Here is a 21,893-nt window from a genome sequence, read left to right as displayed (position 1 = left end):
GCTGATTAGAGGCTTCCCCGTGACTCTACTGATAGAGTTCCCTGATAGCTGCAGATTTGTTACCCTGCTCTGAGATACCAATGGCTGAATGTTTTGGAAGCTGTAGCCATTTTTCTCCGCTCTCATCCCTCAGCCTCTTCTCTGCTGCAGCTCTGTCACTATCAAAATCAGATAACTTCACATAGACGGTGTCGAGCCAGTTAACTGTTGTTTTCCAATGTTCTCATCCAGGAAAGTTCACATCAACAACTTCAGTCAAAAATCACTTTGTTAAATTAAAAACTCCTCTTCCGGCCGACATGTCAGACTTCATGCTACTTCTGTCTCCTTGGTGATGATTGGTGCAGATTACCCTTGGCAGCACATCGTCTGCAAGACTGCAAGCTGGGTTTCACACTGGGCACATATTGCTGTCACTGGTATTTCTTTGACATACTTTGCCTATAAAAAGTATTCACCCCTTGGATGTTTTACCCTTTTATTGAGTTTATAAATCAATTATGGTCAATATACGTAATTTGGCTTTTTTGACAAAAATTACATAAAAACCTCTTTAATGTCAAAGTGAAAACAGGTTTCTACAAAGTAATGTCAATTAAATAAAAATATGTACTCACATTCACACCTATGGGTAATTTAGAGTCTTCAGTCAACCTAACCTGCATGTCTTTGGACTGTGGCAGGAGGCCGGAGTATGTGAAGAAAATCCACAGGCACAGGGAGAACAGACTCCACGCAGAAAGACCTCGGTCAGCCATGAGGGTCGCACCTGAAACCTTCTTGCTCTGAAGCTACAGTGCTAACCACTGCACCAAAAATCAGCCCATTTTCTCATTAGTACATTTTCAGTCTTACAAACATAAATCCTTCTGACTGAAATCTCTGGAAAGCCAAAACATTTGTTTGAGTGAATGATTTATTAAAGAGAATTTCTGAATGGTTCGGGTGCAAATGATGACGGCTGTGATAACGATCAGGAGAAGCTGTAAGAAAGACAGCTGTCTCATAGTAAAAACCCCTGCAGTCCTATAAAGAAGCACCAGCAATGTGTTTGTTATTATTTTATCTGCTCTGGAAAGTATGTCGCATTTAGTCCCTATAACAAAACATTTATTTCTTCTTTGTCAGTGGGATGGAAATGTCTTTGCTCTCTTGTTAAACTGAGTAGTCTGTGGAGAATAAGAGAGAAGCAGTGACTAAGAAGAAATGTTCAATCAAGAGTCCCTTATGATTCATTGTTTTATTCATGTGCCCACCAGCTCTATACAATAAAAAAATGTTAAAAATCTGGGTTGCATTCATTTTGACACATGAATCAACACATCCTCCATGGTGCTTTTATAATGAAATCTGGGCTTGTGTTCATCCTCTCTGTTTTTATTTGTTTGTCTGTTATCTGACAGGAGAGACACTGCACATGCTCGTACACATGTAAGCCAACAGGCACACAAGCATGGAAGACACATGTATGCATGGTTACATTATCATAACAGGAGGAGCACAGATAAAGCAGCTTTGTTCATTCCCATAGAGCTGTAAAAAAAAAAGAAGAAGCTCTGAGTTAGTTGAGAGCTCCCTTGACAGTGAGCAGAACAGGCTATTACTTCATATTGCACCATTTAAGCTGTTTTTATTTAGGACTCCAGCTCCTTCTACCAGGCAGGGCCATCTCTGGGGATAACAATCAGGCCTCAACAAGAAAAGGCAGACAGCTCCTAACAGTTTAGAGAGCTGTGTGTCTATATATTTGTGTGTTGGGGTGGGATAAATGAGGTAATTCTCTCGCTGTGTTTGCGTGAAGAGACTATGGCTGTCACTCACACACAGTTTGCTTCAACGTTTCTCAAAGGCTGCTATTCCAGGTGACAATGTGCAGTCTGAGATGTCACCATCACGCCCTCACATCCTATGAGACCTCAGGATGACTTCCTGCCTCTTCAACCATAAGTCTATCCCTGAATTTGTATGCATTTCTTCCTCTATTCCCTCTCACTTACAGACAAACACTTGCTCACCAAGCTCTGAGGACCAAGAGACCTAATTCCAACATGTGAAGGCAGAGAAAGAAATCCATAGCTTCAAAGTCTTAGATTCTCAGATTTGGTGCTGCAGTGACAGGCTCTGAAACACAATGACTCACCCTTCTGTGCATTAACCTGTTGACTGTTGTATGTCTCTGTCCTTCTGAGTAACTAGCTCTCTCTAGTGCTGACAGATGATAAGACTGAAGCGAGGGAGAGAGGGAGAGCAAGAGAGGAAAACCATGTAGCTTTTGGATTGGGCGAGGAACACAAGGCATTTCTGTCAAGCGTGTGTCCTTTCCTTGTGAGAAAGGGGAATATCAAAGGCAAGTCTGGGCCACGAGGGACTAGCGAGGAGTTGGGGGTATAACCAGAGATTTGCTGAGCTGAGGTGAGAGGAAGCAAAAAAGTGCTTTAGAGAAGACTTTAATATTTCAGGAGAGGTGTTACGTAATTAATACAGATGGTCGGTTTGAGCGTCTATCTACCCTATAGCCATCCCTATCTTTGCCAGGACACTTTGCTCAGGAGGTGTTTTAAGGAAAACATTTATCGCTTGTGTTGTATATTGTGTTTTACTGTGTAAGAGTGAATAGGAAAGATGCATAGTCAGTGGTGCCTCCAAAAAAACATTTAGTGGTGTGGCACACTACAACGGCTGTACAGACAGAATTTCAGGCTACACAAGTTTAAAAAAAAGGTAAAGATACTATATTATAGTTTAAATGAAAATTGCATACTGTAATTCTAGGTACTCTATATCTGTATTCTATAAAATAAAATAATAATGAATTATGGATGCAAACATGTTTGACCTGAAGTTCTGCTGCAATTACAGAACAAGACAAATCAAATTACCCCCTCAGTTTCTTTAATACTTTTATCATTTTAATAGTTTGTATAATTTAATAGCAAACAACACTGTTTTTCATTTCAATAGTTTTATCTCAAAATCATGTACAAATATCATGTTTTCTTGACAGTGCTCTTAAATGTATGTCAGATTTTTATTATGCATTTAATTGTATTGTATAAATATATTTATATACATTATATATGTATATAAATATAAATATAAAACCAAGGGGAGCAATAAATGTACTTATTTCATCATATAATTATTTATTTATTCTTTTAATTATACATGTATTTAATTATTTATTCCTTTACTTATTTATGTCTGTATTTATTTACGCATTAATTGTCATTTATTTATTGCTAATAATTCATTTTTCATCCTCTATAGTCACTTGTGTGTGTGTTTTGTGTGGGGCATTGCACATAGTAGACCACGATTGACATTTCTTGCAGAAAGCATTTTAGTTTCTCGTAACAGAAATACTGTAAGGTCAGTTGCTAACATGCTTACAATGGCAATGCTGTTGTTATAGCAAATATGCCTTCACCATCTTAGTTAATGTTTTAGCATGCTAACATGCTATTCAGCACTGATAGCACTTTTCTTGCAGGTGTATGGTTATGAACCAACAAGCCGGACAAGTTTAAATTTTGACCACATGATGGCGTTAAAGATAAAGCCGAGGGGAGCAGTGAATGTCTGTACCAAATTTCATGGTAAACATTTTACTTAGTACCACAGTGGTCAGCCTCAATGTGGCACTGGAGAAACAGTCAGGGAAGCACAAATTTTGGTGGACCCACCTCCTGCACAACACTTGTCTGCCCATAACGTGTCAACCCATCAAGTACATGTTGAGATACTTCAGTCAGTGAGTGATAAATGCTGACCAGTCAGAGGCGCTAGATGAAAATCAGAGGATCACTAAGGCTCAAGTGAAAATGCTGTTATACACAATGCCTTTTAGGTGTGTCAGTAAACCTGACAGACAGCTTGTATAATCCCAGAGTCCTGGCACGGACACCTAGATGTAATAATTGCATTACTGACCTGACTGACTGACAGATATGCAGCTAAACAAATGGAAGTTGCTTTTGCTTTCAAACATGTAACCCTTCTTTTACTTTCATTTTCCATAAACAACTGTTAATTTTGCCACAGATACTGCTATGATATTAATAACTGAAAAACAGTGTAGCATAACATTAAAGCGACCTATGTGTGTGTGCACTTACTACAGTACTCATGTGCTCTAGTTTAACAAGTTAGAGAACAGTGGTTTGAAAGTTTTCATAAATCTATTCCATTCATGGCACATGAATGGCAGAGCATTAAGCTGATACCAAACAGATCTGGAATGAGATCACAGCATTAGAGATAAGCATCCAGCTACAAACTGGGAACCGAAATGTGTTTCATCAACATGTACTGCGTGAGTTTTAGAAAGAGAGGGATTATAAATGTCGTCTTGTAAATCTCAATGTGTACTGCGTGCAGCAGCATCCCTGTCAAAACAAAAACTGTTTATGTTAGACTTGGTGAAAGCAAACAGCATGACAAGGAAATTCTGGCATTGTTGCTGCTCTACATGCTAGTTTGTCCCCTCTATGTCTAGTCTTCACTGTATAGACACAAGCATCGATTTGCCTCCTAAATTCACTTTCTTTGTTTACTCTGACAGGCATTGCCATGGAAACACAACAGTGGAATTACACAAAAGTTTAGAGTGAGGCAGTAAGATGAAGCTAGTCCACCAGACTGTGAAGGGCTTGCATAATTCAAGACCAAAGACACCATATCATCCCTCTGGGGCCAAGAGAACTGCAGCATGCATTAAAGTTCCTCAGTGTGCTTTTAGTCTCTCATAGCTTTCAAGAAAGCACTATTGGTTTTACATTAAGTTGTACATAACTGGTATACACTCATCAGACAAGGGCCTTACTTTGTACAGGAGCAGTCTGGTGTCTAGGCCTGTTTTCTCAAAAGTGAGAGCAAGAAATTGATTCTATTCCTGCCTCTTACACAGATGGGGTGTTAAACATTGATAGGGATGATACAGGGAGAAGTGGAGAGACTGGGGAGTAACAGAAAGAGACACAACTTTCTTCTTGTGACGCAGTGAAATTTAGACAAATGATGGAAATTAGCAGACATTTGATATCTACAGGCATTTCAACATTTGGTTGTTTCTAGGTAGATCTGACATTCAGTCTGGCCTTCAAGAAGAGAGGCACATGCCCGGCTGGACTGAGGTTGTTGACTAGGTGCATCAAGAACATTCCTGTGGCCCTAAATGCTTTCATGTGTATTTAGACCCACTGACCAGATGTAGTGTCCTACAGCAGAGGGACTACAAGGGTCTGAACCCTACATGTTCAGCCTTTACTGTAGCTGAAATTAGATTTTTAATCTGCTATTGTTTTATTTCAAATCCGCTGTACTAGCACAGAGCTGAAAACTGTATACGTGGTCTGTACAAGCACACAATCAGTGAAGCACACTAATACAGACTAAACCTTCGTGTCACAACTTGTGAAACCGTGGGTCCAGGATCACATGTACATTTAATGTGCTCATGATCAAAAGCATTGTGCAACCTTCAATAAGATAAGCATGTAATGACAGAAAAAAATGTTTGTGTAATAATGTGATACTGTCTGCACAAATACTGGTCACACTAAAAAAGTCTAGACCACATAATCATCCTGTGCACTTGCAGAACCACAGACCACTTCCCTGTTGATTCACTGTCTTGCTTACTGAGAAAAGTTTCAAATCTTGCCATGTTTCATGCTTAGCTGCTTCCTCTGACATACTGAGCTCTGACTGTTTCCTATCAAAGAAACAGAACAGTACCAAACCACCTGACATGTTGCTACATTAAGAGGAATCTGTCAGACAGAGAAAGTGTTTCTGTAGGTGTAAAGTGCCACAAAGCTGAGCTGCCGCCTGGCTCAACTGTCCAGTGCAAGTAAGACGTAAGAAGCCGGCGATTATGTAAATATATTTTAGCTGTAAAATAAAAAGCACCTGTTTAATTTGAATGGTTTAGTGAAATTCATTCATTCATAAAGGAAATATCCCAGCTGCAAAGTCCCAGCTGCACAGAGAGTAAAACATTTCCAACTAATTTTTATGGAACATTTTCAACAGATTTGTTTAAACAGGAATTATTGAAGCTTTAATAAAAAAAAATGAATAAAATACATACAGTGCAACCTTTTAAACTATAAAATATAATACAGCACATAAGAAAACATGAGTGCATTTTTTTGCTTCTCTCCACTGTTACTCTGTGAGGTTCACTCCTCTGCATTAGGTTTGGCATTCAGAGGGTGTTGCTCTATCCATAAAGTCTGGTCTGACTTCTTCCCTCCTGAGGCCTTGTTTCGGCATATTATCAGCACCAATACAGAAATGACCACCAGTGAACAGATGAGCAGCGCTACGAAAATCCAGGTAATTGTCTGGTGTTGTCGTTCAAAGAAGGCTTCTTCTGCAAAGGATAAATAAGTAAGTAAGTCCACATGCAAGCATAAGTTGTCGTAATTTTCAACATGTGATATTTGCTGAGAGAAATGTACTAATTCCATTAAGTAGTGCTTACCATACACATTAACAGTTGAATATCCGGACTTTTCCACTGCAACCTTCCTCCACCCATGAGACAGAGATGGGAGCCACTCTTCTACCTCACAGAAATAGAGGCCACTGTTTTCTGGTCTCGGCTTCAACAATGTGAGGTTGAAATGGGTGGGTAGAGGGTGGTCAAATTTTAGCTGATCACCCATCACAAACCTGTCTTGCAGGGTAGAGTTTCGGTAAGCTGTGAATATGGGCTGTTGTTCAGCTTCGCTGTCTTTCTTCCAAAACCACGTCACCTGGAACTCAGATTCACTGCTTGATTGTTTGGTGATTTGACAAGGGATAGTGAAAGCTCTGCTCACATTCCACTCCTGCTCGTTCCTTACAACAGACAGGTTTTTTTCTGTGAAAAAAGCACACAGGTAAAAAAAAAAAAAAAGTTTATCAAGAAAAATCAAACAATAAGGCCCTTAAATTAAATTTCTAGGTACACAGACAGACAAGAAAGAAGTTGGGGAAAGGAGGCAAAAGAGAGATAAAGGGGTTGCCCAACAGTCAAGTGGTTTCAGTGGCCCAACAGCCAAGTGGTTTCGGTGGCTCACCACCTACATATGCATATACATAGTCTCACATTTGTCACAGATCTCACCCCTCTATCTCTGCCTCCCCTGTTTCCTCTGTGCCTCTCTGCAAACCAGTGACCCATAAAGACAAACAATGTCTAACAACTTTATCTGCAAACCAGTGACCCATAAAGACAATGTCTAACAACTTTAAAAATGGGAGATGGATACGTTGTGGAAATGGCAGAAAAAGAAAACACTACAACAAAACACTGTATATCTGTAATACTGGAAGAGGCAGTAAAGAAGAACAGGTAGGACAGATGTACATGACAAAGTAGAGCCAGTATAAGGCATAAGGCCATCAGCAACACAACTAGGACTAAACATAATGCCAGCACCATTACAATAATTGGTGTGCAGCAAAAGCTGGCAAAAATTCATAAGAAATACAAATACACCATTTTATGTTATAGGTAATATTGGGAAACACTCATGGTTGTGCAGTTAATGTGAAGCTACAGTGAGATTATTACTGGTTTAAGAGTGTTACCGGTCTTCTTATCTAAGCCTCGGTAAGAAAGCAAATAAGAGTATGTCTCAAAATGTCAAGCTATTCCTTGAAACACACAGGCACATTTATTAAGATGCATAGAGAGGACTCTAAAACCTGTGATCATACCTGCAACATTTACAGTGAGCATGATTGGACCAGCGCTGTCTGAGAGCTTTTGCTGCCAGTGACCTTCACGATCCAGCTGATATTGATCCACCAGGCACTGGTAGGTCCCGCTATCACTCTCATGAGCCCTCTGAATACCTAGGAGGAAGCTGCTCTGACTGGGTCTGGTGAGGTGAAGCCGCCCCTGCAGGTCTCTAAGTGCCTGGTTATCTGGGTACCTCAACAGGCCTGTGTGATCAAGCTCCAGTAGAGTGACGTTGACCTGTGTGATCAAGCTCCAGTAGAGTGATGTTGACCAAAGATGACTGTCCAGTGTAAAGCCAAGAGACTTTGTAGAAAAAAGAAGGGTTTGATGCCCCAGAGATGATGTTACACTTGAGCTCTACTTTGTCTCCTTCCCTGGCAACCAACTGCTGCTGCTCTTTCGCATCTAAACGTAGGTCATTGGCTAGAGAATGAGACAAGAGGAGAAATCAAGAACCTAATATTTAGCTAATGAAATTTGCTAAAATATGCAGTGAATTAATTAAAGATAAGCAAACTCACCAGGCTCAGTGACTGTTAGCAGTGTAGTTCTGGCCACTGGTGAGAGCTGATACCAGTCACCATGAGGATCAGGCAGCCACTCCACCACCTTACATATGTATGAGCCTTTATCTGAGATTTGGGTCTGCTGAATCGTCAGCTCAAATCTAGGTCCCTTAGTGCGCCTCAGGCTTATTCGCTGTCTGTGCTGCTGCTCCATCCAGGGCCCAAATGTTATTAGGGCATCCCGGTCCGAGCTTACAATGACCTTTTCTTCTGCCTGCTGCTGGAAGAGCCAGGTGACAGCATAGCGGGAGGACACAGAGCGTTCTGAGGTAACTGAGCATTTTATTTCAATGTCAGTGTTGATATCTGCTGTCAAGGTTTTGGGAGAGGTCAGAGCGAGCTTGCTCACTAGAAAAGGAAGACAAAGTTAAGTCACATGAGTTGAGAAACAAGAGAGAATTCACAATGTAGCTTTCTAAAATTGCTCTAAAGATGGCACATAGCCATACATATCTCAGCAGTACCTCGATTATGCACCATCACAGCCAGGGGGTGAGATGGAGGGACCTTTTTGTTTACATTCTGCAGGAAGACCGACACCCTACACTGGTAACGTCCCGCCTCCCTGTGGCTCGCACCGTTGATAAGCAGGGAGTGAATGACTTCATTCACTTTGTTCTGTACTTTCAACTGGTAGCGGTGCTGGTCTCCAGACCAGCTGATGGCACCATCAGAGTACAGCGTCAGGATGTTATCTAGCGTTGGCTGATCACGCTGCCTACTCCAAGTCAGCGTGATTGGCATGCGTGGCCCTCTGACCCGGCACATCAACTCCACATTATCTCCAACAGTTACATTGTTGTTGCGACTTATCAGAGACAATTTCACCAATGACTCTGTGGCACAAATCATCATGCAATCATGAGTATTCATGTAAATAAAAGATGTAAGTAAATGACATTTCTGAATTCTTCTCTGAGTTATGCTGACATTTATTGTATTGTATATAGTTTTCTATAAAACAAGAAAAGGCAAGCATGTCGTCAACAATCAAGATAAATTTAAAACATTTCACTCAATCAATATCAAGTGTCACCATATTTGTCTTCACATGAAATGTACAGCATTAAGCTTTAAGTTACTTTAGAGAAAATCTGTTTTTCTTCATTATTTGCAAATGTATGCAGTGAGGCACTCCAAACTCTAGTCTTGTCATTTCAACAATCATGTTAACAAAACCTCAAGTCTAAAGCCCTGGAGGTGAACCCAGCTCTATTCATTACACCCTGTGACATATATGTAGAATACTGGACAGAACAAAAACATCTTAAGAATTTAGTTTTTGTCTTAGAGCTTTACTTGTAGTCAGGCTAAAAGTTTAAGGTTTGTGAGGATTAAAATCAAAAACAACTTTCCTGTTTGAAGCAGATTGTGCAAATGTCATGGCAATCTGCCTGCTGGGTTTTCACTTTTTTGTGTGCACAAACAAGAGGGGAATGGAAATAAAAACCCCGCCAAAACTTCTGAAGCCGCGCAACCCACATTTCAAGCACTATTCAGTTTGCACGTCAGCATTTGAGAATACACAGGCACTGATCTACCAGCACAAAATCGGACTTGAGAGTACAATCCCGGCCATGTGTGCGCTCGTTTCTGAGTCTGTGCTCTCAGATTTCTCCACTGAGTTTTGTGTTAAAGTCTGTCTGCACCAAAAGTTTTGAAAGCACATCTTCATCTGTCTCAAATCCAAATGGAAAGTTTGACCTGATGGTGGTCAGAGGGGTTGGAAATACATAAGGTACAATCTTATGAACATCCATCTTATATTCCATTGCAATGTGGGCACCTATTCTCAAGGTATCTTACTACTGACTAAACTGTTGTATGTTCAGCAAAATTTGACTAATGTTCCCATAGAAGTTTCAGATTTTGTGGCAACAAGGTTTTTTTAAAAGAACAAAGTGCCTGATAAGCCAAACCTGTGGTGTCAGTGTTTAGGTTTCATCACTCTTCTTGAATCATTTTAGCTGCAGACAGATGCAGACATACAACATCTTACCTGCTGGAACCACCGTCACAGTGGCAGTTTGTGATTTGCTGTTGGTCTTGCTGTTGCTTTTCCATTCCGACACAGCACACTCGTATTCACCTGAGTCAAGGGGTGTGACTTCATCAAGCTCCAGGGTGAAGCTGTCAGCTGCTGGACGCATTGCTCTTACTTTGCGATTCACAAAGTCTCCCTCTTTCTCCATAACGCCATCTTGACTCAGGCTGACACTGGCAAACTGGGCTGTGGATTCTGATTTGCGCTGCCAGGTGACAGAGAGCTGACCTTTAACCCCATCCACTTTACATATGAGGTTCAGCCTGTCACCTTCGTTAACACTCACGGTGTCTTGCATTTCAATTGTAAGCCCACTTTCTGTGATGAGACAAGGTAACAAGTCATGTTTGATAAGATAATAATAGAAAATGTTTTTATTAATATGACTAACCTTAAACTTTTTATAATCAGTATTTACAAGTTTTCATTAAAGAACAAAATTAAAAACTTAAAATCCAGGGTAAATCATGGAGACAAGGAAATGAAACCCTGAAAGGCCTGTGTATGGTCAGTCAGCATGGGCTCATGTGCTGACTCACCTGTGGCTGAGATGCTGATCAGCTGGGAGCTGGAGTCCTGGGCTGCTCCCTGGGTAAAGGCACCATTCTGGTCTCTGTCCTGAGGCCATGCCCTACAGAGGTACTCCCCCTGGTCCTCAGTTCTAACAGGCTGCAAAATGAGACGGTAATCTCTGTTCCCCACCCGGGCAGCCCTGAGCTCTCCTTCCTTCTCTCGGACACTGTACTGGGGCCCCACAGACAGAATCCCTGTAGGGCCGATGCGAGCCAGCTCAACATTCCCCCGGAGCCAGGCTACAGAGAAGAACCTTTCCTCCAGATTCTGTGTGTCTACACTGCAGGATAGCGACAGCTCCTGCCCCTCCTGTAGAGCTGTCTCCTGTGCTGAGATTCTCACCACCAGAGACAATGTGTCTGGCGCCACCTCTACTCAAGGCAAAAAATAAATGCAGTGAGACATACATAATACATAGATACACACATCCTGTGCAGACCACAACCGTGAAGAGGAAACACAGCAATGAAACTGTTGAAATGTCTTATTTAACAAGTAACTGAGAACTGCTTCTAACCTCTGGCTTTGACATTCAGGGTAGTTTTCTCAGAATCCTTCTGTATGATGCAGTACCAGGAGCGGTCGGGATCTTGGATCCACTCCTGAGCCTGGCAGTAGACCCTACCTTGGTCTGACAGCTCTAGCTCAGCCATCTTTAGCGTGTATGTGGTCTCTCCCATTTTATCTAACCTTATGAGTCCAGCTTTGTAACGCTCATCAAACCCCTGGCCCGGGCTCACCGTGAGATCTCTGTCCAGAGAAATGATAGGCCGAGCATTGTCCTCGTTGTCTTTATGAAGATACCAGGTTAAAGCCAGATGGGTGTGCTGGACAGTGTTGCTGGAGGCCTGGCATATTAAAGTGAGATCATCTCCCTCATTGTAGCTCAGTGAGGTGGGGCCAGGTGATGAAACACTTAAGGAGTTGTCAATCACTATGGCACCACATCAGAAACAGAGACAAAGATAAAGATAAGACAAAGTCGTGCACTTTGGCCATACAGTGATACTTAAATTTCAAAGTGTAATGGTGACAGATTACCTTTAACTATCGTTGAAACACTGTAGACTCCATCATAAGTACTTTCTTTGTTGACTACAGCACAGTCGTATTCCCCCTCATCATTTTTCTGTAGGCTTTGTATCTCAAAGAGGATGGAGTTTGGAGACACGTGTGTCAGAGTAATAGTCTTGGCCCTCACACGTTGTGCATACACGGCATAGCTGAATTTTTCATCATCGGTGCTGATGATGTTGATCTCAAAATCTGGATTTGCAGGCTTCTTAATACGGAATTGAAATTCCTTTGGAATACTCTCACTGGAAAAGCCACTTGTGTTGCAGGAGATGGAGAGCGGAGTGTCCACCACGCGATACAAAGGCCCAGCCTGTACTTCAGTGAGCACTCTTGCTTCTCCTGAGAGAAGTGCAGGCAAAACACAGGAGCTGAAGTCATTTGAATAGTGTCATTGTAATTGTCAGTCATGTTTTGGGTGCTAACCCTTGTCACAGCTTTACATGGATATGCAATTCAAAACTCTATAGCCTTAGCTTTACTGTACAGTACATTGCAAAAAACGTTTTGCAGTATACAGCGTTAAGTATGCATTAATTCACTGCAAACACCCACAAGAACAAGTGCCTGCAAATAGTGGCAAAATTAGTAGTTGTTGCAGGTTTTTAAGTTTCATGAAAACTAACAGTAATTAATTGTATTTGGAAAATCAATAAAATTGTAATTAAAAGTTGGAGAGAATAACAAGTTAATTAATAATGATGATTCACAGAGCTTAATCATGTCTTTGCTAAATGTAATGTTATGAAATTATAGAAACAGGTTGTCAAAACACAGTGACAGTTTTACATCAATCAGATACAGTGTGGCTTAATATACACATGTATTACAATTTTATTTGTATGGGTGTGTGATATATTCATGAGGGATACACAAACTAATGACAAATGCTCAAATATGTTCCACCCAACAGCTCAAGGCGGCTCTACCTCTATATTATAAAATCTTCGTTTTATTTTGTTTGCTTTTAACAAGAGCATATATATTTGCCAAATGAAGTGAGCTATATTTGGTCATATTTACACTCATCACAGTCACCCACCTGAATTCAGTTCATTTACAAGAAATTAAAAACTACTTACCACAGTGTATGAGTAGACCCAGCCAGAAAAGCACACTGGCTTCCCAACAGGAGCGCAGGGAACACTTCATCCTGAATCTGCTCCAGACGCAGCGCCGCGTTCACACCATAGTAGTTGTGACTAAGCTCTGTCAGTGGCTCATAGTCTTCAAGGTACTTTAAGAGGAAGTCTATAATATTTCCTGCATAACTGCAGACGCACTTGCGTCATGCTGTACTTCTAAATCTGTTATCCTACATTTCTATGTAGCTACTTGTGCAGGTAGCCCGTCGTTAGTTTATAGGGAAATAAAACACAGATTCACAAAACTGCTCCACCCTAGGTCAGATCTATACTCCTACCTATACACCCGCGATAGGAGCGGGCTCACGTGGTTTGACGCATTCGTCAAAGGTGAAAAGAAATCACACACTTCAAACAGGAAGTGAGCTTGAACACGTTTAGAATACCTTTGAAATTGTGTTGCTAATCAATGAGGCAATGCTGCCACTTGGTGGAGAAGAGAAAAGCATACATTTCCGGGAGAGCTGCGTCTCTCATATTCATTGTACTGGATGTCCAGGATCAGCCGTTGCTCTGGCTGAGCACATGCTGAGTTTGATCTGTGATAATCAGCTGAGCATCACTGTGGAGGGACACCCTCTGCAGGGTGGGCACCAGTTAGACAGTAATAATGGATGGAGGGGCCATTTGAATGAAATAGTTACATGTATGAACTCAGATTATATTTAAAAAGTATATTTAATACTTTGGACCTTCAAACATTTTTTAAATTCTTTTGTGCAACTCTGGCAGATGATGATGTGTGAAGTACGTGGGATACAGAGATGTAAGCAGCTCATTATAAAAACAACATAGGCCTGTATGATTATATATCATGTACACTGCTTGTACTATACACACTATACTACACTACTACAATATTATAACATATATACATAATATAGCATATTATAGCAGAATACAACAATAACAGTACAGTAGTAATTATTATTATTATCATTATTTTGTGATATTATTAGTATATTGCAGTTTAATTATTCTACTACTATTTAATGGTTGAATAAACATGTGGTAGTATAAGTACCTCAGTGTGATAAATTCATCAAGCTGTTAACCTTCTGGTCACAACACCACAAACCCAGTTCTCATTATTACTATTAGTCAGTGCTGAAAGAAGTACTCAGATCATTCATTTTAGTAAAAGTAGCAACAGCATATTGTCAAAAAACTTTGTTACATGTAAAATACCTGCCTTCAAAATGTTACCTAAGTAAAAGTAGAAGCATATTAACATCTAAATATATTTAATTAAAGTGACAAAAGTAAAAATACTCATCATGCAGAATGGCACGTTTCACAGAAATGTATAGTATTACTCTGTTCATCGCATTTAATTTTAATTTTAACTACTTTATTTTTAACTACTTTATATACTTGTAATTTGGAATATTGCCAGGTAGCTTGTGAATTTCCCACCATAATTTGTTATATTATACCGTGTTTTGTTTTATTATGAAAAGTAGCTAAAGTTATCAAATAAATGTAGTGAAGTTGAAGTATGGTGTAACAGAAAATGAAAATACTAAAGTACTTGAATAAATGTGTCTAGTTACTTTCTATGTCTTCAATTAGTTCTGTCCCATTTAGTGAGGTAAACACTTATGTAAGAAGTATAGTATATAAGAAAGTGTTCTCCTCAGATGTAGGGTTATGATTCTGAGTGTTATTTGCAGTTATCTCTGTTTGTCAAGGTCTGGTGGAGGAAACCTGACATCTGCGGTTCTGAAAAAGGAGGAAAATTGGGTAGCTTAGGGGAACTTTGCGCTGCACAAAAAGAGGAAGTGTCTAGAATCGAACATTTCTAACCCTGTCCCTCACAGAACAGGAATAGGAAGTATGATGAGAACAGGAAAAAACAAATCCACATCTCAGCCCCACAGAACTGCTGCAAGCACAAACCACAGGGGTTTACTATATAGTGCAGGTGCACCTGAAGTAGCTGCACGCTTTCCTCTGAGGAGGGAGACTTTCTGAAGATCTTCAACTGGTGTAGAAAGATGAGCGACTCGCTGGAGAGGACTACAGACTATCCCTTACCACTTCCTGGAGTTGAATCCAGCCCAGATGAAGATAGAAGAAACGTATCAGGTGCAAATGGATTACACTGGGAAGATGGGGGCCTACCTCTGGAGCTGCAGAGAGGGTTGGAGGCTCTACGGGTGAACGAAGAGCTGACCGATGTGATACTGAGTGTTCAAGGACGCGACTTTTCTTGTCATAGAGCCATACTTGCTGCTGCTAGTCAGTACTTCAGGTACAAATAATCTAGCATAGTCTTTTTTCTGGGTGTGTGTGCTGCTGGTTTTCATAAATGAGTGTTTTTTGTTTGTTTGTTTCTTTGCTTGGTTTTTGTTTCGTTTTGTTTGCTGTGTAGGGCAATGTTTTGCAGCGGTCTGAAGGAGAGTCATGAGGAGTATGTGGAAATAAAGGGGCTGGACAGTGAGACAATGGGTTTACTGCTGGAGTATACCTACACCAGCCAAGCCGTCCTCACACCCTCTAATGTCCAGAGAATACTAGAGGCCGCCAGTCAGTTTCAGGTAAAAAGACATTTACTTACAATCTAATTTGAAGAAGATTTTCAGTTAGTTTACCAAGCACAAACACCACCTGGCAAACACACAGAGTTCCTTGTAAATCTTGAGAATCTTATTATGACCAATTATGACCTTTGGTTAAATTGATTGCCACTATAGACAAAAGGTTTTGAATAATTTGGAAATGAATTAGCTAAGAAGCTACTTTTGATATGATGTAATCATGTTCCTGGCTTCAAAAACCAAACTTTAAACCAAAAAGTACATAAACCCTTTTTTAGCTTGATCCAGTGGGGTCTGAAAAGGTTTTCTGAGCATATGATTAGTAAAATTATTTCCGTTCTGCGTTGTGCGGTGTGATCATATGAATGGTCATGGGATTCAGTGGATTCCCCAGTGAAAGGAAGAACTTCCAAAAGTCACAAAGAGCTAACCAAACAGCAACTATTTATAGAATGTTAATGATATTCATTGCATGTTAATTCAGGGTAATTGAATTATTACCAAACTGTCACATGATGAAATAAAGACAAGACAGAATCCACTATGATACTGAATTAGTGGCAAAACACATTAAAATGTAGAAAAACACTTATTTATTTACATCCAGAAAGACAGATTTTATTATAGAAATATCTTTTATGGCTCTGCTGTAATGTAGAACCACACATTAGAAAGTTATGCCCCCATTCAGTAGAACAAACATCTTAACTACAGAAGAGATGCTTTGCTTTAAGGGGGAAGTGAAAGCTGCCCAGTTGTTTACACTTAGGATCAGTTTTCCATACAGGCTTAAATTAAGTACACAGCTGTGCCACATGACAAACAGACACGTTACTCTACTTCTGTTTTTGTAACAAACAGTTTGTGGTTTAGATCTCGAAGATAAAAAAGTTCAAAGATTTTGTTGTAATTTAGGGTACATTTTGAGGAAAACTGTCATTGTGGTTATTGCTAAGGGTTGTTGTAGAACGGCTTTTAAACTTTTAATTACCCCTAATGTATTTTTGTGGGCTACATCAGACTGCTTATGTATAATAGTGCATGTGCTTGCCATGTTTCATGTAGTTTCTACGTGTGGTGGATGCATGTACTGGCTTCCTGACCAAGTCTCTGCACCTAGAGAACTGTATTGGGATCCTGAATCTGGCTGAGAATCACGCCCTTCTGACCCTGAAGACCAGGGCTCAGGACTACATCACCTCTCAGTTTTCCCAGTTGGTCCAGCAGCAGGATTTTGTGGAGCTGCCACCAGATTCGCTGGAGGCTGTCCTGCAGAATGACAAACTTGACGTGAAGTGCGAGGAGTGTGTTTTTGAGGCACTTATGCGATGGGTGCGAGCCCGGGAGGATGAACGTGCTCCTCTACTGGCCAGGTTGCTCTCGCATGTGCGACTGCCATTGCTGGAACCAGCATACTTTGTAGAAAAAGTGGAGTCGGATGAATTGATCCGCCGCTGCAGTGAAGCTTTTCCTCTGTTACAAGAGGCCCGCACCTTTCACCTCTCCGGCAGGGAGGTCAGTGTACAGCGGAGGTCAAAAACATGTTTCTTATCTGACATACCGAGAGTACAGTTGTTTTATAAAATGCTGAGAAGCTTTTTTGGAAGCACTACTACCCTCAGTGTATCTGAAACACTATGAGTGTGTTAGAGGTCTAAAGATGTGTCACCTTGTGCACCAGTGACAAAAGCTACGTAATACAATTTAAATGTTCTCATTTTGATTTGGTATTGTAATAACAGCCATTTTGAAAGAATATAAATCACTTTTTCTAATTTTGACATAAAAAAATTACTGCTCTGTTTCACTGACTTATAGGTAAATGTGCTTTGTACATGTTACATGTTTATAGGTTGTCTCTGAACGAACCAAACCCCGTGAGCGGCACTTTCTATCTGAGGTATTCTTGATCATCGGAGGATGCACTAAAGATGAACGCTTTGTTTCCACCGTCACCTGTTTGGACCCCCTTAGACGCAGCAGGCTGGAGGTCGCCAGGCTACCAACTACAGAGATGGAGGATGAGTCCCAAAACAGAAAATGGGTGGAGTTTGCTTGCATCACTTTCCGCAATGAATTGTATATATCTGGTGAGAAAACTAACACCCTGTACTAACTATGCATCTGCCAGGTTTGTTTTTTAATATGTCTGCTCATTGAATATTGTAGTCAACAGGTTGTTGTAAATGTTTGTAGGCTTTTTTAAATTTAAATTTAATGTTGTTATAGTCAGTAATTCCATAGTGTACAACCGATCAAAAGAACAGGAAGATGTATCATCTGCAGTTGTGGTTTTAGGTGTTTCCCAACTCAGGAACTGACACATTAGCTGGGGTTATTTTAACTGCTCAGCAGCACACACTGCAATATTTCAGAATGAATCATTGGATTTTACCTCTTTAATTAGAATGATATGCTTGTGACCTCATGTAGGGCACATTGCTAAAAATTCAGTCCACATTGGTGTTTTGGGCTGAACGCTATAGTGTGCACAGGGGGTGACAGATTTCTGTAATGCTCCTGTTATTGCAGGAGGTAAAGAGACGCAGCATGATGTTTGGAAATACAATGGTGCCCTGGACAAGTGGATCCAAATCGAGCCCCTGGTAAATGGGCGCTGGAGACACAAGATGGCAGTTCATGGAGGGAAGGTGTACGCACTTGGTGGGTTTGATGGAACTCAGAGACTCGCTAGTGTAGAAGCCTATGATCCTTTTCACAATCGCTGGACACAGGTAAACATACAGTACCTTTGTATAATAGTGGTGGTTTTGCTTAACTTTACAAAAATGTTTCTCAAAGCAGCTATTTAATATTTCTTGCAGGTGACACCTCTTGCAGTGGGTGTGAGCTCCTTCGCTGCTGCAAACTTTGACAGATGGATCTATGTGATAGGTGGTGGGCCGAATGGAAAGCTGGCAACTGACAAGGTTCAGTGCTGGGAACCTGGGAGAGACTGCTGGGAACTGCGGGCGCCCATTCCCATGGAAACCAAATGCACAAATGCTGTTACTTTCAAGAACTGCATCTATGTAGTTGGTAAGTTGTGGTGAAATGTTTGTTAGGTACAAATTTAAAGGCATTTGTCCTTCGCTTAAATATTTCAGCTGCAGTACTTTATATACTGCACTACTGTTCAGAAGGAAATATTCCTCTTTTTACTGCACTACATGTGTTTCTTTATACTGTGGCGCTCCACTGGTTCGGATGAGCGGAGCTGGCCTGACCCCATCCTAAACTGTGACATCTAACTATCCAGCTGTGTTCTGGCACCTAGGCTGACATTGAGGAGAACACCTTCTCTGTCTTTTATTGAACAGAATAAGAATGCAAAATGAAACTGCGATATACCTGGCACCGTGTGCTCACAGGAAAAGAAAATAGCAGTAAAAGAAAGCAGTAGCAACATTCCCTCAGGGCATTCCATGTTCCGCGCCAACTGCGATCACCCTGACACACCCACCTGTTACCCCTCTTATACTCTCCCGTACTGGTTCCTCCCTACATTGGACAGAACAGCGCGGGGATTTCACCGAAACAACGGTAACCAATACATGCACAGCTTTCAACAACAGTGTCAAACCCATTTGCACACAAAACAAATGAATATCAGCGGCCGGTCAGGGTCGCCACAATACTTTTTTTTGGAAATCCAAATTCAAGGTATTAACTTTACCTTGAGGAGTTGTAAAAGTGAAACCCTACTTATACATTGAACCTTCTGTAACATTAATACAATATAATAACAGTATATGTTACGGCTAACCGTCAGGACCAGGAACTGAGGACCCAGTAAGTGCAGGACTCGGACACAGACTTCAGATAAACAAAGATTTTTAATCAGGAAGGGTAACAGAAGGTGTAAGGAGTAGTGTGGACGTTACGGCCGGTACGGGCGACTGGGAGCTGAGTCGACTGGACCACTCGGTGAGCAACCCGGGGTGCGGAGAGTACCGACAGCCACTAAATTGAGAACAGAGGAGGATGAGAACACTCAGCAAATCACGGGCGACTGGGAGCTGAGTCGACTGGACCACTCAGTGAGAAACCCGGGGTGCGGAGAGTACTGACAGCCACTAAATTGAGAACAGAGGAGGAGGATGAGAACACTCAGCAGATCAAATACTGACTATGTGGGGCAGAATGATTGGAACCTGGAACTGAAGAGCGATGCTGTGCGGGGAGGCAGCAGGTGGCGAGATGACTGCCGGTCGGTGCGTGGATCTGCTAATGGGGGAAGCTGTGGCTCCCAGCTACTGTGATCGCAGCCCATCAACGGGGCGTCTGGGAAGCTGAGTCGCCGAGGATGGCGCGTACCGTCCCCCACAGGATAATCCTCAGAGCGATTCAGAGTTCAGTTCAGAGAAATGCAAAAACCACAGGGATCATCAAGACAAAAAAAGGAAACACAGATTAGTCAGATCGGACTTGCTTACTGATGATGGCGGGACGTCGAGAGATGTTCACCTTAAGTACTGCTCCGCTGAGTGGGAGCAGGTGTGCCTCGTCGCCGGGAGTGCGCTCCAGCACCTGTCGGGGTGGAGCTATTGATGGGACCAGGGCAGGCGGACGAGGTGCTGGGAGCGCACTCGGCCGTAGCCATAACAGTATAATGGTAACACTCACAGGATGGATTGCTTTTATTCATTTTGACTGTGTTTGCTTTTTTATTTTAAGACCATTTTGCCAATAACACTGTAATATTTTTGGTTAAGGTGTACTTTTGTTTTAATTTCCTTTTAATCGTTAATTTATTGAGTGTATGTTAACTGTGTGTTTGTGTTATTGTGCTGTTTTATTTTTATTTGCACTGATCTTATTTACTTTATTTTAGTCATTTATTGTGATTTTATTGTGCCATGTAAAGTACTTTGGTCAGCTGGATGGTGTTTTTAAAGTGCTATATAAATACATTTTAATTTGATTTGACCTATCACTACATTTACTTAAGTAGAGGATTTGAATACTTCCTCCACAACTTATATTAGTTTGTTTTGTACACATGTATATGTGTCTCTGTCTGTTTGTCCTCAATAATTCCATATTGTGATTTCTACAATAGCATCTGTTTCTGGTATTGTGTAAGAGGTACAGTCTATATATTTATGCATAACCTTAATGTGGTTACTGTACCATTCTCTGTCTGCTCCTAGGTGGAGCTATGCATGCCATGTACTGCTACTCTCCTCTGTCTGACACCTGGTCCCTTGTGACTCTTCTGGGAGAGCGGGCCAGCTGCGCCATCGCTGCCTGTAACAACAAACTGTTCATCACCGGCGGACGAGATACCAAGAACCAAGTCATCTCCACAGTGATGTGCTGGGATGTTGCCCGAGGGGTGCTGACAGAGGAGTGTGTTTTACCTATGGGGGTGTCACACCATGGTAGTGTGACACTCATGAAGTCCTACACACACATACACAGAATCACACCTGCTTCAGAGTGTGAATGACACAGGCTTCTGTGAACACAACTTTATCATCGCTGAGAATGGTAGTGAGATGGTGCATACAAGTGAATATTGTTTAAAAGTGATTTTTGTGTCCATTACAGTGCTCATGGGTGAGTGATCACTTACAAATAATAGGAGTCAATAAGTAGACAAATGTAAGGACACAGAACCTTATGCAACTTTTATTTTTATTTAGTATGTTGCTTTCTTTTTCTAACATAGATATAGTTTTCTCACAAAATTGTACAATATTTGAATGCAATAAATATATGCATATAAGTCATGTAGAATATGCAAACACAAGGTGTGACACATTTGTCATGTAATAACATCTGTGTATGTGGTTCTTTTTTTTAATACCATCAAACATACATACATCTGATTTTATTGCAGAATAAGGTGGGGGTGGCAGGAGCAGAGGTAATAAGAGAGAAGAACAATTAATTATCATAATAATCTTAACAGTGCACTGTTCACTATAGGAAACCATCTGACAGGTAATTGTGAGAATGAATGTCAATATGTATGTGTGAATGGCCGTAATGCAACATTACAGAAACCAAATGCCATAAAAATCCAAAGGAGAAGAAGAATCCAGCCTTAAGAAATATCGGAAGATGTGGTTTCTGTGATGAGGAAGAAACTATTAAAGCATGTTATGTTATAGGTTACTGCACAAAATATGAGGTTGAGAGGAGGGAAATGATTCAGAAATATAAAGGATAATCACCCTTATTTGACCAAGCATGTTACACAGACAAGGA

The 21,893-nt window shown here is 41.0% G+C and overlaps 2 protein-coding genes and 1 long non-coding RNA gene across 5 annotated transcripts; 1 reads left to right on the top strand and 2 right to left on the bottom strand.

Moving 5' to 3' along the window:
• Positions 1-6,147: 6,147 nt before the first annotated feature.
• Positions 6,148-13,524, bottom strand: LOC109951372 (immunoglobulin superfamily member 3-like). 3 transcript variants are annotated; one of them, XM_020585843.1, is made up of 11 exons: positions 13,075-13,524; positions 11,960-12,334; positions 11,436-11,852; positions 10,885-11,289; positions 10,301-10,663; positions 8,766-9,137; positions 8,257-8,649; positions 7,973-8,158; positions 7,711-7,938; positions 6,488-6,868; positions 6,148-6,376 (listed from the first exon to the last, which is right to left on the bottom strand). In XM_020585843.1, the coding sequence occupies exons 1-11, from the start codon at positions 13,142-13,144 to the stop codon at positions 6,183-6,185; spliced, it is 3,384 nt and encodes a 1,127-aa protein (XP_020441499.1). In that variant the 5' UTR covers positions 13,145-13,524; the 3' UTR covers positions 6,148-6,182. The 3 variants fall into 3 exon arrangements, with proteins under 3 accessions (XP_020441499.1, XP_020441498.1, XP_020441500.1); XM_020585842.1 differs by having other exon boundaries at positions 7,711-7,971; positions 8,003-8,158; XM_020585844.1 differs by having other exon boundaries at positions 7,711-7,972; positions 8,007-8,158.
• A 1,456-nt stretch (positions 13,525-14,980) lies between these two features.
• On the top strand, positions 14,981-21,498 carry klhl6 (kelch-like family member 6). Its single transcript, XM_020585833.1, has 7 exons — positions 14,981-15,391; positions 15,512-15,677; positions 16,743-17,192; positions 17,530-17,767; positions 18,210-18,412; positions 18,503-18,716; positions 20,831-21,498. The coding sequence occupies exons 1-7, from the start codon at positions 15,135-15,137 to the stop codon at positions 21,127-21,129; spliced, it is 1,827 nt and encodes a 608-aa protein (XP_020441489.1). The 5' UTR covers positions 14,981-15,134; the 3' UTR covers positions 21,130-21,498.
• Positions 19,495-19,952, bottom strand: LOC109951365 (uncharacterized). Its single transcript, XR_002273596.1, has 2 exons — positions 19,832-19,952; positions 19,495-19,640 (listed from the first exon to the last, which is right to left on the bottom strand). It is a non-coding gene; the product is annotated as an uncharacterized LOC109951365 (long non-coding RNA).
• Positions 21,499-21,893: the final 395 nt, after the last annotated feature.

The sequence above is a fragment of the Monopterus albus genome, unplaced genomic scaffold (assembly GCF_001952655.1).
Source record: "Monopterus albus unplaced genomic scaffold, M_albus_1.0 scaffold380.1, whole genome shotgun sequence".
Taxonomy (NCBI): Eukaryota; Metazoa; Chordata; class Actinopteri; order Synbranchiformes; family Synbranchidae; genus Monopterus; species Monopterus albus.
This window is presented reverse-complemented; position numbering and strand designations above follow the sequence as displayed.